The 19,181-nt window shown below is 41.5% G+C and overlaps 1 protein-coding gene across 1 annotated transcript; it reads left to right on the forward strand.

Moving 5' to 3' along the window:
- The first annotated feature begins 1,176 nt into the window (after positions 1–1,176).
- Positions 1,177–3,538, forward strand: sox21b (SRY-box transcription factor 21b). The gene has a single exon (XM_029257724.1). The coding sequence runs from the start codon at positions 1,791–1,793 to the stop codon at positions 2,526–2,528; it is 738 nt and encodes a 245-aa protein (XP_029113557.1). The 5' UTR covers positions 1,177–1,790; the 3' UTR covers positions 2,529–3,538.
- Positions 3,539–19,181: the final 15,643 nt, after the last annotated feature.

Below are 19,181 nucleotides of genomic sequence, written 5' to 3' on the forward strand. Positions count from 1 at the left end.
AATAACTCCTCACATTGGCTGGGCATTTTCTGTTAAACCTCTTTTTAATGCGGGTATTATTATAATTGAAACAATATGATTTACGTGGTTAATTTTGATTGCACTTGGTTTACTTCACTCTCACTTGAGGCACACTAAATCGACCCACATTCCTTTCTGTTCAAAACCCACTGTCTTCCCCTGTGTTTACTAAGGCAAAAACAAACTCATAAATGACATCTGATTGCCACCTCAGACCCCTTCACTGCCCGTGGCAGTAATCTGCAGTTTATTTGCAAACTTTCCATACACCAGAACTGGTTTCCTCTTTTCCCAAACGTATCGGCAGTCTTCTTTACCGGGTCACTGGAACGGAATTTAATTCAGCTTAATTTTTTACACCTCCAGGTCATCGTACCCTGGTCTCCCCCGACCTCATTATGAGCTCAACTTTTAGTTAAAGCTCAGAAAATTATAGTATCAGCACAGAATAGTGGTATCATGTATAATACTATAATGTATAACAATATAATGTATCAGCACAGAAATATACAAAATATTACAAACGTGCTTTACATGTACATGTATAAATTTGAAAAAAAAAAAAAAAAAAAGTTTAAATAACTGGAAAATTTCAATATGAATACTATTCCATCCTGGAATAGTATATACTTCTAACTAATAATAAGAGGTACTGGCAGCAACAGTCATAACTGATTTCACTGTTGTTATTACAAGGAATCAAAGTTAGTTTCAGTCTCTCTCTCTCTCTCTCTCTCTCTCTCTCTCTCACACACACACACACATACACACACACACACATACACACACAGACACATGGACAAACACATACAAACACTGACCCTAAGCTCCTGTAGAAGTTTTTTTTTTTTTTTCAGTGTTCGAGGCTACCATCACCTCCAGCCCATTAACTCAAGCAACACTGCGGTCGATCGCTGTGTGTATGAGTGTGTGGTTTATTCGTCTCTTCGCGTTAATGTCCGCCACGCCCCCCCTCCCCCGACCGCCAACCCCCAACCCCCAGTTCATCCCGCCCCCTTCGTTTCGAAAGCGCGTTCATAGCCAGCGCCGTGCTGCCGCTGAGTTCAAGAGGCAGTGCGCGTGCGCGTCCGAGCAAAGACAGGGAGGGGGGGCCTTGCGATACCTGCCATTCAAGTGACTATTATTTCACGTGGGGCGGTTCGAGTTAGCCACCACTTGCGCGCGCGTGCTGGATGCGGCAGCTGAGCCTTTCGCGGCGGCAGGTGGCGGAGGAGTGAACGCGGCCGTGTGCGAGCGCGTCTGCCGGTGTCACACTGTCAGCGTCTGCGTCCCGGTCCGATACAGCCGCGCGGCCCGCCGTGGAATTTCTCAGGATGAGTCTCGAAACTGAACTTTTGTGAAGTGTGTATACTGGCTGCGCGGACGGGGCTGTATGTTGGCTCCGGAGTGGGACTCGACACTTCTGCTCCGAGCGGATACCTACCTGTCATCGTCAGGATGAAGAGCTCGCAGTAAAGTAAGTCGATCGATGATGCGTTTGTGATCAAAGGCAGCTGTCAAAACAAACAGGCAAAGAAAGAAAGAAAGAAAGAAAGAAAGAAAAAGAAAGAAACTCTCGGAAGTGCGAGGCAAACTTGAGGAAAAGAAGAACTTGCAAAGCGCGTGCTCGTACACACCGATGCGCTGCATGTCCACTGCGTAGCTCACGCTTCTCTGCTGCTTGAAAGAGGCGCCTGTTGAAGCGGGGACGGTGACAGCGCTGTCGCACAAAGTGTTACCTGGACAGGTTACAAGTGCCTTGTGTGAACATGTCCAAGCCCGTGGACCACGTGAAGCGGCCCATGAATGCGTTCATGGTGTGGTCGCGCGCACAGCGCCGCAAGATGGCCCAGGAGAACCCCAAGATGCACAACTCGGAGATCAGCAAACGCCTGGGAGCGGAGTGGAAGCTCCTCACCGAGTCCGAGAAGAGGCCCTTCATCGACGAGGCCAAGAGGCTGAGAGCCATGCACATGAAGGAGCACCCCGACTACAAGTACCGCCCCAGGAGGAAGCCCAAGACCCTCATGAAGAAGGACAAGTTTGCCTTTCCGGTGCCTTACAGCCTTGGAGATCACGATGCGCTGAAGGCCAGCGGCTTGCCCACCGGACCCCTCTCCGAGTCTTTAATTGGGAATCCAGACAAAGCAGCTGCTGCAGCGGCAGCCGCCGCGGCTCGGGTCTTCTTCAACCCATCCATGTCTGCAAACCCCTACTCCTTCTTTGACTTGGGTTCGAAGATGGCAGAGATTTCACCTCCTTCCTTTCCGTACGCCTCGCCTCTTGGGTACCCCGGCAGCGCAACCACCTTCAGCGGATCAGGAACTGTGGGGAGTGGGACTCACACACACTCCCACCCGTCTCCGGGCAACCCTGGCTACATGATACCCTGTAACTGCACAGGATGGCCCCCAGCGGGTCTCCAGCCCCCACTGGCTTATATTTTACTACCAGGAATGGGCAAACCACAGCTTGAACCTTACCCTGCGTATGCATCTGCATTATGATACCTTGGACTTGAGGAGGTTTAATGTGTACACAGAGTATGTGAGATAGGTTATTGGATGCTTGCATGAAACTACATGTGATAAAACAGACACTTTTTAAAATGTCACATGTGTATGTAAATAATTTTATGCCTTCATGCAAGGCAATTTTTAAAAAGAAATGTCTGTGGAAACTATTTGCAACAATCACGTGAAATCCCAGAGGGAATGAACAAATTATGCCTATTTGTTGAAAATTGTTGCCGTGCGTTTATTATAATGCAGTTATTGCCCTTATAAATGTGAATGCAGATTCGAAAAGGTACACATTTGGCCAACCTGTTGCCAACACATTTACCTTTTTTTCCGCTGACCTTGTTGAACCCAGAGCTGTTGACAGTCACACTACAATTTTAATCTTTCAGGGTCCTCTTGTGTTTTTTAACTGGTGACACAAACTGTTGAGAATTAATTATTATAGGTCCATTAATTAATATTTCAGGTTGATTTACTGTGGACTTATAAGAAAAGGCAAAGCCACCTTAAAGCAGCGTCATGTAGATCTTGTTTTCAGGCAGTCTAGCTGGAAACGTGTAAATGTGTACAGATAAATGAAGACAAATGGTCTTAGTTTCCGCACCGTTAGAGGTCCAGTTAGGTCCTGGAACTGAGTGGATTGTTTCACTAGAATCCCAATGCATATTTTTCAGTTTTAAATGCAGTACTGTTATATATATATATAGTTGTCTGTGATATTTATTGTTTAGTGAATGCTCCATGGTGACCAGTTGATTTTAAAGAGGACTTTACTTGTCCTGTAACATTTGCACAATAAACTTGTAGTGCGTGTGCAACATTATGTTCAGTCTTTATTTTTTAATGAAATAAATCCACTTCTTAACATAGCCTGCTTATTGAAACATATAGGTATATACTCACCAAATGCTTTAATAAGTAACAGTTTGTACAGCCCATGTGAAATGCATGTGGATATGTTCATTAACCTACTGGTGCATCAAACTAAAGTAAGCAACCCCTAATGTTTAGCCGTTGTAATTGCTAAATCTCGTTTTTACAGTCTGTGTTAATGGTGTTCTGTCGTATTACTTTACCTTTATGTTTTTTCTGGTTTCTTTAGCTAAAATATTATGGATAATATTTGATGCAGGCAAGAAAGGCAAAGAATGTTCTGTAGTTCTTGTTGAATTGCTTGCTTTTTTTTCTTTCTTTGTTTTTTAAATCTGAATTGCTCTGATGTGCTCGGTCCAGGTGAAGTGTAAGCTATCCTCCAAGGCCGTTTTTGTTCAGGCTTTGAATAGGATTGCTTTGAATTCTAAATCAAGCCATTGTATCTGGGGTCAAAAAACACTGAATTACCACATTTTAATAGTGAATGTGATGAAGATTAAAAAATAATTTGGTATTAAGATTGACAGTAACAAGGAAAAAGAAAAGTTTTGAGCAAACTGGTAGGTGGAGTAATGGATTTGAAATATCCTTATTATTGCATGTGTATATAAAAGTATAACTATGTTTATGCTTTATAATTAAAAAAATTAAAGACATGTTAATTATGCAAACTTCCCCCATTAAATGATATTAAGAAGTTAATTCATATGGATCAGACCGATTATGCAAAACTAATTTGGACTGTCCAGGGATAATTATCTCCGACACGGTTAATTAAACCTTTTCAGTGCCCTGCATTCTCTATTGTAACACCCCGATCACTCTGTCCGTACCTTGTATAGAACTGGGAAAATTAATTAAAATAGCATGTTTTTTTTTTACCTGTCATTTTCCAAAGCAACATGTTATTTCCCCTGCTTTTGTAAGTTTTGTGAAGTTTATATTTGTACAGTCTTTAAAGCAGCCGCATATTTTCTAGCCTCCATAATTCAGCATCAGTGTCTCCCTGATATCAGCATGTTTACAGTCTGTAATATAACTGATCATGTCCTGTGACATATGTGCTCCTTAAGAACACACACATTTCTTTCACGTCTTTCGACATTGTCATACACAGTGGTGAGTGAAAATAATTTGCTGACTAAAAGGCCCCGAAAGGTCATCAGGTTTTTATAAAAGGACGCACATCACCACCTCACCACCATTTCCCTCTTTTTCTTTGCCCTTTTTATTTCACTTTTCATGTAGGGAAAAATGGGGAAGAAATCTGAAAGGACTTTTTTTGTGTGTTCAGTGGGAGCGTTTAGACAGTCGAGGAGGTTTTGTGTGGGAACAAAACGCGGGTTGGGAGGTTTTTTTGTCCAAAGCCTTGTTTGTTGAAGTGGAGCTCAGCAAAAAGAGCCTGCTTTCCCTCATTGTGATGAAAGCAATCAGTGGTATTTGGAAAACTGTTAGCATTGTGCGCTTCTTCTGTGTCCATTGTGGAGGATTTCTTTTCACAAGGTTTTTTTTTTTTTTTCAGCCGATCCAGCTGGCCGGAGTGAATAGCACAGCAATGTGTACACGCTTTGTCCCCCCAGAGCCCTTCAAGTAGCCCCCCATTGAATGGAGTGAGTTGACACTGCATGACAGCCAAACAACATAATAAAAAATACATGAGCACATGAATGGAGCAAGGCGCATAAATAAATAAAATGGGTGACCAAAACTGGATAAACTGAATGACAAAACGGTAAAAGGGGAACAAAAAAGATATTTAACACGCTAGATTAGCATTAGAATGCAATATACAAGGCAGAACAATTGATGAATAGGTTTACCGGCCAAGAAAGAGATGGACTAAATGCCTTTTGAATAGATATGCTTTCCCCCCCCCGCCCTTTAGCGGAGACAAGACTAAAGGGAAGGTGGAGATGCAGCTATGCAAATGGATGATTAAGAAAAGTTTTTAAAAATGGCTAAACAAGGAAAGAACTTGTTTGCAGGATTATATTGTGGACAAGGGAGTGTTGACCAGGGGTCTCACTATGTGAACCTAACGTCGGAGTCCTAATATATTCGTGTTTGGTGTAGAAGGTAAGGGACAGAACTAAAGGCCCACAAGGACATATTTTGAGAAGGTTTTAAAAAAAAAAACTAAAATATAAATATGTTTGTGTTTATTAATATCACACTGATTTAAATTGTAGTATTCATTTCACTTAAGCAGATAAGTGTGTTAAGAAATTTTATGAATAATGTTATGTTAGTTACCCCATGATCTTGGAAACGAGATATTAGGTTATTTTATTTATTAAGTTAATTCACACCTTTTAGTGCTGTACACTGTGCAGTTATTTGGAAGATGTGAAATTTCTTTAAAAAATTAAAAATTTTTTTCAGATTCTGTGTTTCCTCCATAAAATGCAGAAATAATAATTTAGTAATGCCAATTTAGTGTATGTTGTGTAAATTAATGGCTCAGGCAGTTCAGAAGTGTGTTCCATCTACTGTTGTACAATTGCTTTGCGTAATTAGGTGTTTCAGATTTTTTTCAAATATCATTCTTCTACAGCATCATGTTAATATGTTGAGAAATTATTCAGGCCAATTACTGTACTTCAAGTGTAATTATACATTCTAATAAGTTCCTTCCATTAGCTGAGTCCTGTGTGTTTCCACAGCATGACAAAATGTGCAGGTAGACTGTATCAATGTAAATAGCATTATTTTCATTTAAGTCATAAGGAATTAATTTAACTACGTAAGATTTTAAACTAAGTAGTATGTTATACTGCACATCAAGTGCGAGAGAAAAATCTAATGTTAATGAAAAATGCATATTTAATGCACAAGCAGAATAATTGTGTGCAATCTTTTTAGTATTCAGATCATGGTATTACATTAGTAAGCAAAAAAAAAACAAAGGTACCGGTTTTGAGAATATGATATAAAATGATGAACATCATCTGCTGATGAGACTGGTTACTAATCTTAGGAAGACTTTGGCGAATGTAACAGGTGGCACGATTTTTGAAACAGGTATGAATATAACGGTTTCATGGCCGAGTCTCTCAAGATCATCTTTGAGACAACCTCAAGACCTCATCCTGCGACCTCTTTGCTCTATTTTATATCCACCCTTGACCTGATATTAAAATACCAGCTTGGAGGTGTTATGCTAAATATGAAGCAGCTTGTGAAGGCCACTTCCAGGGCCAGCCTGTGTGACACTGTAACATGATAACAGCAAAGGTGCGCGTTAACCTGAAAGTAAGATGCGGTCCTTTAGCCTCATGGGCCTCATACTAAATGTCGAGATGTAATTGGAAGACATCTTCTCCTACTTGAAGATAAGCAAAATGAAGATTTAAATGTAATTTTCCTTATTAATTTAATTCCCTTTTGCCCTGAACTGAAGTCCTTGCTTAACATCTTAATTAACACTTGAGCAGGACATCGGAGGAGGGATTTCCAGTACATGTCATTTCAGAATGCGAGTGTCAGTAAATACCTGCGGTCTGGAAGTGAATTTTTTATGAACGGCACCAAGCTGAGCCCCACACTGACGTTCCAGTCACATTACCCCTGTTTAGGACGATTCTAATGAATTCCTTCGGTGTGATAACACCCAAAAATGTGTGTCCAGTTAACATCATGTACGACTTTTGTGAACTTCAGTCTGGTGTTTGTTGAGGCGTCCAGTTGCCCTTTGTCTCTTCAGCAGAAATCTGACTGATATTTTGAACAGATCTGGGCCAACAATCTGGCATGCGTAAGTGATGTTTCATATTCAGTAAAAATAAATGTACATGGATGTTAATAATGATAGGTCACTGTGTTTCCATTGTGTTATTGAAAGTTTAGCTGAGAGGACAAAATGTTTGAATTACCTTAGGATTTAATTCAAATATTGCAGACTTTCATTGGTGAATAGCCTTTAACAGTAACTTCGGGTCCATGGGGTTTAAAGAGTCTGTGAAGACCAGTCTTGCTTTAATGTCTTTGCTTTGAACACTAATTAAATAAAAGTTAAAAAATAAAATTAAAATATTACTGTGCTATTTCTGTCTATTACATAATTTTATGTGAAGGTAATCAGGTTTCAGTGGAGTAAACTGAGTGAAATATTTTCTCTGAATTAAATGGACTTTTTTCAAGGAGAGGTCCTTATGCTTTCATCCAGTTGTTGAATTGGTTTGAGGCCTAGAAAATGTTAAGAACTTCTGATTTAACTGAAGGGCACCTCAATCTCTGGGTTTGCACACATGGCAAGCTGAATGCTTGATTTTCTACTTGGTCACAGTCATTTAATTTAATTTTTCATAACATAATTTTTCAAACTGATGACAGACTAACAGTGTTCAGTGTTGACCGGAGCAGGGGGGTCTAACAATGATTAATGTTTGTAGGAACCTCACTTGAAATTCCAGCCCTCAAGACATAAGGAATGATGAAGTCAAGATTACAACCACACATATAAATCAATTTGAATTTTAAATTCACTTTTTAAATAGATCAGAGCTCAATTTTCATATGGTATCCTGCATAAAGATGGAAAAAGGTATGCTATATATACTATACATATAAAATGAGTAGGTGCTATAACTAAGAATTCATTCATTCAAACTAAGGTCATTCTTTATTTACACTGACTCCTCCTTTTGGACTTTATTACAAAGCAAGTGTAAATATTTGGCATTCATTTTAGGATTTTTGTTATTTTATTATTATCATATTGCGTTAGTTGATAGTTTTATGCAAACTATTTGCAGGATTTATCAGCTGTGTAGTTGTGTGTCAGCTATTCCATGTGAACAATTAAGCAGTTATGTATCTATATCTTTTGATACCTCAGACTAGGGTACTACAGCAGTGTTGGGACTTGAACGGATCACCTTCAGGTTTCAAGGCCATATAACAAGTTTCTGCCCCTCCATGATGCCATAACAAATAGGTTTACTGGACAATATATACCTCTGTGCTGTCTTTTTTTTTTTTCAAACTCCCCAAAGGAGATTTATAATAACCAAAAAATAATGGTGAGACACCTCAGTCTAAACTGTATTTTCCTCTTGCAAAATTAATATTAGATGAATGATTTGGGTGATGCTAGAGCATTCTCGATTTTGCATACCATTTTAAACCTATAAAATTTGTTTTTTAAAACAGTTCACAGATTATATGCAGATTAGGTTTCAGTTGACAAGTTTGTGGAATTTATTAATGAAAAAACAAAGTAAGGACTAAAGATGAAAGCAGGGATACTGAATTCCCATAATTTTCATCAATGCTAAATCTTACAATATTTTTGAAAACACTGTTATAAGATGACCCCCTGCACAGCAGTGCCTTTAGGTGAGTTAAAATCCAGGTATTTCTGTATCTCTCCTACTCGCACTACATTAAAGGTAGGAGCGCGGGCGATTGTGGCTGCCTCGGTTTTTGCAGAGGGGCTTGGGATCTGTCGCTTGGTGAGGTTTCTCCGTGCAGAACCTCAAAGACATCACCCACTTGCCGGGTTCATTTCGGGCTAATCGAAGTGTGTAAAACCTCTCCCGAAGCAATCGCTCCATCGTAGGTTTATATCGGGAATGTTTATGGCTCCTGTGTACTGTAGTACCTGTAATTTTCAGAAAAGGACCTGCCACATTTTCCTGCTTCTGTATGCTCCCGGGAGCGGAAATATACCTAAATTATCTCTCATTGCACCTTTCCCCCAACACCTTAATGTGGCAAATCAGAGACTTAAAACCATATATGTCACATTGCCCAGGGACACCAGATGAAATGAAAAAGTGTGTGTGTGTGTGTGTGTGTGTATATATACACACACTTGCTCGTGCACACACAAACGCCAGCCGACCCACACACAGACACACACACAAGCTGGATTCAGCAGAGTTTTTGTACTGCTTGAATTTAAATAAAATTAAAAGTAGTGTGTGCATTAAACACATGCAGTGATACCACGAGGTCAAGGAAAATACAGGTGCATTAACTCAGTTTATGATGTAGACCAACAATTGTTTCATAGTGATCGAATGTGCAACTCACATGCTTATACACTAAAAAATACCTCTACAAAATCTAAGTAACTTCCAATAACATATTAACACCCAAACTCACAAAGCTAAAGCTGTTTTAGAAACTGTGCTTTCAAAATTTCAGAACTTGATTCTTTCATTTTTCCGAATGCTAGGCGTCATTTCAGACATGACAGTCGCTCTCTTTTGCACATTGCTTCACCTGCCTCCCCTCCTCACTTTGTCTCTATATTTAGTCGTGAAGATGAATCTTTATGGTCTTTGTGAACACTTCCATCAAGCTGTAGACAGGACTGACCCATTTGCTTTTTTTCATGTTTTTTTTTTTTTTCTGTATTTTGCATCATAGATGTTCCCACAAGGACCCGCCATCAAAGTCAAGGAGTAATGCATGATGTCTTCTGGGAAGAGACTGGGGATTTCCTTAAGATCTTTGCACACAAGGGATATAACTATGTCACTGATAGAGCAGCATTTGCCCCCAAACAAAGCAGAAATGTGCCAGAGCAATTTGCTGCTGTGCAGATCAGAGGAGGGTTTATGTGTAGGACAAGCTTCTGAAATGCGGTGCATTGTGTCGGTGTCGGGGTTAGTAAAACAGCAAGATGTTACTGCCCATGTTTATTATTTACAGGGTCGCAGTGCAAAGGGTGCAATAAAGCCTGACATTACTTGAACTGCAGGTCAAAAATAACAGCCAGATTCTTACAATCTTACTGGATCTTTTATTTATTTATAATAAAACCTAGTGTCCAGCTTTACTTTTTTGGGATCAAGGACAAAAAATTTTGGAGAATACATTTTTAACAGCTCCTGAAGGACATCTTAGAAGACTAAGGGCTACTTCAGAGTAGCACTTAAGGACTGAAGTCAACCAAGCAGGGCACCTCTGGATGTAGGGCTATTATTTTTATTTAAAGTACTGATTTTTTTCACTTCTTATAGGCACCTCTTTAATACACTTCTCACCACAGATTCAAGATTTTACATTACACTTCTGCTTTCATATCTGAAAATCAGTCATTACTATTTTCGCTCATAATTTAATAATTGTCATGATTTTGTCTTTGCTATTTATAATGGCTTGTGCTCCCCATTCAAAATACTTTGAATATCTCAAAATTGTTCCATCAGCAATCACCACCTTTCCACTGGCTCATGGGAAGTGTGTGTGGGGAGGGGGATCATTACTTCGCAGCTGATTTTTGCTCTTCGTCTCAGAATTACAGCGCTGACGGAGATAGTTATCCTGCCACTAAGATCGTGTAAATGACAACTCATGTGTAAGACTTCACTGAAACACTTTGATTTAGATACTATGCTAATTGTGCTTATTAGTTGTAGCAGAGAACCAAAACAGGATCCATTAGCAAGGGAAATCAGAGTGTTCCTCTGTTTGTAAGACCGAATGAAGAAGAGTTTGGACACACTAGTTCACAATGTATTTATCAGCTTGGTGCTCTTCGGAAAAAGCTACAACGTTGTTTCAAAGCAAATGGTACAGAGTTTACTCCTTTATGTCACTTATGTGTTCTTAGATATGGTAGATATAGGGGATGAACAACTGAACAGGTAGATCACTGAGAAAAGCAGCACTTAGCTCGGTTCCTTTGTGTGGTCATCCAATTTCATATGGTTTCTTTGCCTAAAATCTAATTTTCATCCTTCACCTTGCTGAGATCACTAATTTAAGATCACTAACCTTAATGGCACCATTTACCCCACTGTGATGCGTTTTACTTGCAGGTTGAAGACTGCAAAAAGAGTGTGAGGCATATAGCCATTTGATGAAATTATACTTAGAATCTCAGTGCCTGGACCTCCCCAACTGAAATTTTAAAATAAAAGGCTTCTCATTTGTGTTGGACACAATGAATTGTATTAATTTACTTGACAAAATTAGTATTTATATCGGACTGGGTTAAACTGGCCATTTTTGCCACTTCTCGAGGCAGTTCTGGTCGAGCGGTCCAGACTGTGGTGTGTGGAGCTCGTTGGTTCCCTGTATGAATCCAGCGCTAGTGGAACGAGAAAGAAACACTGGCTGTGACGACGCATACAGTCCTAGCCGAGGCGGCATGTCTTGTTTCCAGCTCCAGCTCTCCCCTGGCGGATCTTGTCGTTGACTTTCGTATTAAATTCTCAGGCTTTTAGGGCAAAATATATATCTATCAGAAATAGGACTAATGAACTTCAAGAGCCTGTGCCCTGGAGAGCAGTCACATAGAATTATATCCCTCCGTGAGACGGGACACAGGCGATAGATAAGTACCTGGAAATTGGCACAAACTCGGCTAACATGTGCCTATCAATAAAGCAGATTATTTTGCTGGTTATTACGTTGGATATCTGGGGGGCTCTAGATTGCACCTTTTAATGGGAAGGAATGAATCAAAAACACTCTTGACTCTACTCAAAATAAGTGAGATGTAAAGCTTTCTCTTACTCCCGCTTTCTTTCTCTCTGTCTGTCTCACTCTCTTTCTCTCTCTCTCTGTTTCTTCCAGCGTTTATTAAATGAAAAACTTGCCCACATTAATTCAGATGCTTTATTTATTCACGTTTCAACAGGATTATTTTATGCAAAGCCTTATTTGGGATTCACTCGCTGCATAGTGATATCATGGTTTTGCACACAAATTCTCCATACTTGCTTTAATTAACAACAGGAGCAAAAGAGATCATGGCCAAATGATATGTTATTCCCTCGTTAATCCCCATGTCCCGAAACTCTGGAGTCCCGCGTCTCAGCTGTGGAGTGTGTAAACTCCGGCTGTTGCTTTGCGAGGGGAGGCAGCTTGCATTGCATTGCTGTGTGCGCCTTTGCTGACAGCAGGACTCTCATTTTCATGAGTCAAAAGTAAAAAATCACTTCTAAGATTTTGTTTTTTTTTTTTTTTTTAGATGCTCAGCTGCTGTCACAGAGCTGGTTAACTAGATGTGTTATTGTCTTCATACAAATTAGCACAAGCAGAACTGTGACTTTCAGGCCCTCCACTCTAGAGCTGGTTTCACATGGGTGAAATGAAGTAAATACAGAAATACTCAGAACTGCTAAATTTACATTAACAGTGGTTGGACATCCTGTTGTAAATAATTATTTTACCATATCAGTTTTTATTTGTTAATTATTATATGTTTATTCATCTAATTTAATAAGAAACATTTTTTTTTATTTCAATTTCAGTTTCTTCTGGCCGCTGTTCCTAGTGAGGATCATGGTAACATTTATTTAAATAATACATTCCAGATGCATTGGGGCACCTTTTTTAGTTTATATTTAAATCTTTTAATTGATTTGTTCAGTTTACATTAAGTGCTTCCATAGAACCTTTTCTATTTAGTTACTAAAAGTTTTTTTTGTTAATAATATACATGTGTGTGTAGAGTAGGAACACATAACAATGGCAGTGAATAATATGTAATATGTGTGTTTGCATATTTTAAATAATCTTATATTAGATGCAAGTTTCTGAAACGCCAAATCCCAGACAGCACTATCTCAGTTACTAAACAGAGTGTGATATACAAACATTAGCACAGAGGCTTAATAAAAATATTTTTACATCTTTTAGAAAAAAAATCACAGGAATTCAACATTATTTATTTAGACGTTTTGTAAGCCATCGTTTAATACCCTTCATATTTTGCCATTTAATGAAATACCATATTGATACAATAAATGAATCACAGACAGACTTTCATCACCAAGCTTTTGGTACTTAGGTGATTCTGAAAATGTGAGACTTTGTAAGACTTTGACTGATGGTGTCATTACTTGTACACTCTTTAACATGCTGTAGTGCTTTTGACTGTTGGTGTGTTTTTCTTTTTTTTTTTTTTTTACTGTTTACATCGTCTTGGACGATGTGTGGGAATTCATTTTTCAATTTCAGGCACTCAAAGCCACATTCAGCTTCAGGTGACTGCGGTTATACCACTGGGTCATACATATACATTTTGTGCAAAAAAATAAAATATATAACAATATATTTGCATTTACATCAGTAAATGTATTTATATTCTGAGGAAAGTTTTAAATGCTTTTACTTCTTTGGGAAAGGCAGGGAATAAATATCACACATCCAAAAAAATATATGAATAAATACATTACTGAATAACATTTTTTTTTGATATGGGTGACGCTTTATTGGGTAAGTGCTGATTGCTACGGTGTTCTGGGATTTCTTGCCAAGGTGTCCTCAATTTGAGTGTTAATGAGTCGCTTCAATAATAACATATGCAGTCAGGTAACAAAGTATGACTTACATGTACATGTCCCAAGCTATATGTTTACTAGAATAAATCAGTTTATATATTATGAGTACAACAGCAGACCTCTTCTTGGTCTTTGAGGCGGAGGATGTCTTGTCACAGTCAGCCGTTGAACCCTAAAAATATTCAGCCGAACAAAGTGTAAAAGTATAAAAATGAACTGCTGCAGAGTTTGTCATTAAATGGGCTACGCATTCAAATTCCGAACAAAAATAGTAATCTGCCTTTCTTGGTTGCAGTGGGATGGGTGGAAGCCGCCTGTCTAGAATTGCCCTTTAATAATCGTTTGTGGGTCAGAACCACAACTTACGCCTCCACTTTTCTCATATCCAGAAAAAAAATTCACGCAAGGCTCAAGGTATCTTAGCTTCTTTTTCAAAGTACTATCATGAGCGTACAAATTTCATTAAGAGTGGCATGTTTAAAAATATTCATCAATCACAGCTATACACTATGATGAGACATAGATTTATGTATGTAGGGCACCACAGAAATGCAAAGTCACTGGCTGATGTTGTCAGGTTAAATATCCTCTTACATCACTCACCATGCATGTGCATGTATGCCTTAACTTCAGTTTGATCTCCAAATAAACAGATAAACATTCAAATATGTTAAATATGGGGGTAGTTTCCCATGTGTGGAAATAACGCTGGTTAGCGAGTACATGTCAGGCCTACTGATACAAGTTACAAAAATCGCTGTCTCTTTGCCAGTGTCCAAAAAGCCCGTTGGCTGATGACACAGTTCCCTATTTTCCACCTCTTTTTGTGCATAAAATTTTGAAATACATATTACTTGTAAAGCGCTCTGTATACCATTTATGAACGTACCCTGTATCTATGCATCTTAACTGTACATGTAAATACTCTCATTCATTTACTAATTTAATGAATGCTCTCATTACACAGAAAGTGATGTATAAATATGTAACTATTTTGTCAAAAACTGAAAGTAACATATTTCACCTTTATTTCTGCGTGGCTGATCTTCCTCCTCTGTGACCCCAGATATCCCCACAATTGTGTTCTAACGTCCATGTCCCCTGCTGACCAATCCGTCGTCCCTTCGCACTCCCTACAATCATCATTGCGTTTTTACCAGACTACCGGTGAAGGCAGCACGTGCACATTGCAGACAGTGACTTCATCGGTAACACGAGCCTCTGCATCTGGCTGAGGCTGCGGCGGCTGCGGGACGCCTGCTCTGGGGGGGTTGTGGGGGGGCATTGTCTGTCTTCTGAACCGCTGGACAGCTCCGGGGCTGACATTTAGAAGAGAACATCCCAAAACCGAGCGCAAAGGGGGAACATGGACAAGCATGGGCGTGTGGGGGTGGGGGACTTAGTGAAACCTGAATCTGAAGTCCTGGCGCTGGACTTGCTCAGGCAGACCTCGGCCCTGGGGGGGGAGATACCCCGCCCCTCACAGAGGGACCGCCGGTGCATTTGCATCGCACGCTTAATGAGAGATCAACACTGGGGAAAAAAGGGGGGCTTGAATATAAGGCTTTCTTGTAAAAATAATGGGCGAGCAAGTGATCCATATGCAAACGCACCGGTTTGCTGAATTAATACCAAAGGCAGATTAAGGCTGGTGCCAAAAGTGCCCTGGCCTGGAGCACCGGGACGAAGACGGACCCCAACTTGTCATCACATTAGCACATGGTCAAGAAGTGCATCCTAACGCTGCCCTAATCTGCTTTCGTGCACAATTAGTCCGCTGTAATAACGCAGCTGCCAGAGACCAGGAGGGAAAAGAGGGCTGTTGGAAGAGCAGCATTTTTTACAATTACAAGGGATCGATCTCTGCTTATTCTGTAATGCGGGAGCAATTTTTTGGTTATGACAACACTTAAGAATTGGCTCATTGTGCCACGCTGTCCACTTAGCTCGCGTAAGGCCGAGCAGCGAAACGCGGACTAGCAAGACGGCCAGAAGCAAAACGTGATCTTTCACAGGATGTGGAAATCTGATGGGAAGAGGGACAGGACAATGGCGGTCATTCTGTTTTGCAGAAAAAGAAATAATAGATAATTTTTTTCCTTGACGAAAGGAGGGAAAACTAAATGCAAGATAGTGGGAGGGAGGGAGGGAGGAAGGGAGGGAGGGAGGGAGGGAGAGAAAACTGAAGGACGGCGAATGGACTGAAGAAAGGGTGGATGAAAAGAAAGAGGGAAATTCAGTAGTGCTTCTTCCGAAGCGGTTGGGGGGGGGGGATAAGAAAAAAAGAGAGAGGAAAAAAAACATTGATGACACCCAGTTCCATTCTTCCGCTCCCCCGTTTCCCAGCTCTCCGCCTCGCAGCACGGCAGGCTAAGCTGGGAGCTGTAATGTCATTAAATTGCAAATGCTTTTTTTTCATTTCCGACACACACTGTTTACTTATCTGGCAAAAACATATGTTGGAAGGAATCCGTTAAATTCTGCCCATTGCCTTGGGTGAGAGTGCAATAGAAACGGGCCCACCGAGCGCCTTCTGTCGCCTCCTTTTAGCACTTTGCCTTATCTACAAGGCCGCTTAGCAGCAAACTGGCAAGTTCAATGAAAAATGAAGATACAGCGAGAGATTAGTGAAGAACAGTGATGGGGGAGGGGGGGTGCACGTCGAGAGGGGGTCATCCCATTGCAAATGATTTCACTCCTCTCCATCTGCATAAATGACTATTTTTAAGGCATCTCCAGCGTCTGTATATTTTTCTCACTCTGCCACACATTTAATTTCACGCCCCGTGTTCTGAATATGCTTAAATGCATATCTCTGATGCACCTTTAAGCCAGAGGAAAGAGGAGGGGTGGGCTGGGTTCGGGTTTGGGGGCCGGGGGGGACGTGGTGTTGGGGGGGCACGAAAGGTACGAAAGCAAAATGAAAGATAAAATGGTGTGATTTGCACTACAAGTCTATTACTTTGTGGCATTTACATACAGTTTACCTCTGCAGTTCCGAGATTTTTTTTTTTCCTCCTCTTGCTACCCACCAACACACACACACTTCATATCTGCATTTGGGCTCATATAAATATGTATAAATCTTTGTTGAGAGAAAATAGAATTCCCAGCAGTATTGGAAAGTTTGAAGGGTGTACTTTCTTGCGACAACTTCCTTCTGTCTCCTGGGAGACGGGCAGCCGCGACGGCTCAGACGGAGGATCGTCCCCGCGGCGGCGAGAACGGCATCCGGCGCTCGCTCGCTCGTTGCACGCCTACCGCATAAGGGCGGCAGACAAGGGTCCCGGCGGCTAGCTGGCGGAAAGGAAGCTGGCATGGCAGCGTGTGCTGACACTTCCCCACATGACAAGGAGGGGACAAGGCTGGCCGCCACACTCGCCATTCCTGCACACACACACACACACACACACACAGAGGCGCATTCATAACTGCCTGGAACCAACACAGATTTAATCTAACTGCGGGGCAGCTATGCGATGCGTGTGCAGGTTGGGACCACAACCCCACAACTGTACCGGCGGAACTGGGAGGAGGCCCATGTTGACGGAAGAGGTCCCACCCCTTCGCGCTTGGTGTGGAGGGTGCCGTGTTCTTCAGGGCCTTTTTCAGAATTTTCTCACTGTCAGGCCCTTTGAATTATTTCCATATTTTGCCATACAAAATTCATATGTCGCTCATATCTGGGATGAAAAACTTGATCACACGGAAAGCCCACCCTGAAACTGAGCGGACTTCAATTTTGAGCCCAGCTGTTATTAAAAACCTTTCTCTCCAACACATCTTCGAGTCACATCCGCCACGGTGAGATTTTGCGAACGATTTTTTAAAAAAAAATTTCTTTACGCTTAAATGTATGTTAAACAGAAACTTGGGTATCTTTCATTAACGAAATAAATGACAAGTTTACACTTTGATGAGGAGGAATGCCAGTGTAGCTGATGCCGCCCGTTCACAGCTCGGTTTTCCCGGCAGATCAGCGTATAGCGCTTCCCGGCGCGTCCCCAGAGCCGCAGACCCCCGTCACGGCACCGCGCATGCGCCGGCCTGCGTCTACTACAACCGGTGTCATCTGGCAATTAACAGCAAAGCACTCTCTGCGCATTGTGTTTGTTTTGTGTGAAAGGCATGCGCTGCGAAAGGCTGATCCCGTCCCCGAGCTACGAGCACTTGAAGGATTTGAACGCTGTAAATAGCTCCAAAACCTCTCTTATGAAGTTTACCCCTCCAGCACTTTGTAACTTATCAGGGCCGCCTTGTGCCTTTTCTAAGGCAGGCATTATGCTGAAATGTAAATGGGTGAGCTGCCAGAGGAGTGGGCGCGGATCGCGGGGAAGGGAGAGCCAACCGTCAATCCAGAACGCCCGTTTGGGCACGCAGGGGAGGGGTGGGAACAACAACATGCGTGCGTCAATATAACCCTTTATTATTTTATAATTTAGGAGCTGTCCTTAGACGGGCCGGCATACAGAAGTGAGCATTCAAAGAGTTTATCTGGACCGCAGCGCGAGCTCGGGAGAGCGGGCCTGGCACACACTCGCACCCGCACAATGGCGGTGTCAGCACATGCTGATTGCGGACTGCCCCAGGTATCTCGTGTTCCTTTTAATTACCATCTTTGATAATGAAAAAGCCAAAATGAATAGGCTCCATAAGCGTGTTACTGTGGGTGGCTCGCACACACTCCTCGTTGACAATTATGGATAAGATCTATAGAAATTTGCACACATGTTGACCTGTCAAGCGAGCTGTAACAGTATATCGCACCGCGCTGCATTCTCGCTGCTTCGCCCTTCAGTTGGCACGGCAATCTGAAGATAACACAATTTACATTTCAAAAATAAGTAACCTTGAGCATTTTTCAACTCGAACAGTAATCTTGTTTTCCAGTGAACATTTAGAGTAGGTTGAAGTACAAATTAGGATTTTTCACCTTCAAATTGGAACATCAATTTAATTTGAATGCTGATATGTCCTCCAGTGATGCGTGTTGTGAAACTCAGCTTTTAATTCCTTTTAAGGAGAATTCTCCATGGCTGTTCTTGGGAGTCCGCAGCTTTCCGCTCTGTACATCTCCCGCATTATGCCACATTTCGGGTAAAAACATCAAGCAGACATCCATGCAAGTGTTTGCCATTCAAGCGCTGGCACAGGGCTCGCTGATGGCTGCGAGGGGAAGGATACCGGCTCAGCCACCCGGAAGGCAATGCTGCCCCCTATGCCGCGCGCCATGCCGTGTCCAGAGCTTGCCTCCCTTCTCGGCTCGCCCAGCACTGCGGCTTCGCTTTCACGCGGTAAACCAGCCTAACACCTCTTCCAGCTGTTACACGGCATCTTGGCACAGGTCCAGTCGAATGCTCTACAGCAGTCGGGTTTGGGGTTTCCAGTACGCCAACTTGACGCAATAACAAGGCCCAGCACGGAGAATGAGTTGTAACTATACATGCTGTATACCATTTTTTCAGAAATCAATCTCATATTTCAGAAGGCAAAGAGGATTGATCCCACAACCTTCTGGTGG

Source organism: Scleropages formosus, chromosome 14 (genome assembly GCF_900964775.1).
Source record: "Scleropages formosus chromosome 14, fSclFor1.1, whole genome shotgun sequence".
Classification (NCBI taxonomy): domain Eukaryota; kingdom Metazoa; phylum Chordata; class Actinopteri; order Osteoglossiformes; family Osteoglossidae; genus Scleropages; species Scleropages formosus.

Excerpts from the sequence above, each read along its gene's own strand:
- sox21b (XM_029257724.1), top strand. The coding sequence starts at position 1,791 with ATGTCCAAGCCCGTGGACCACGTGAAGCGGCCCATGAATGCGTTCATG.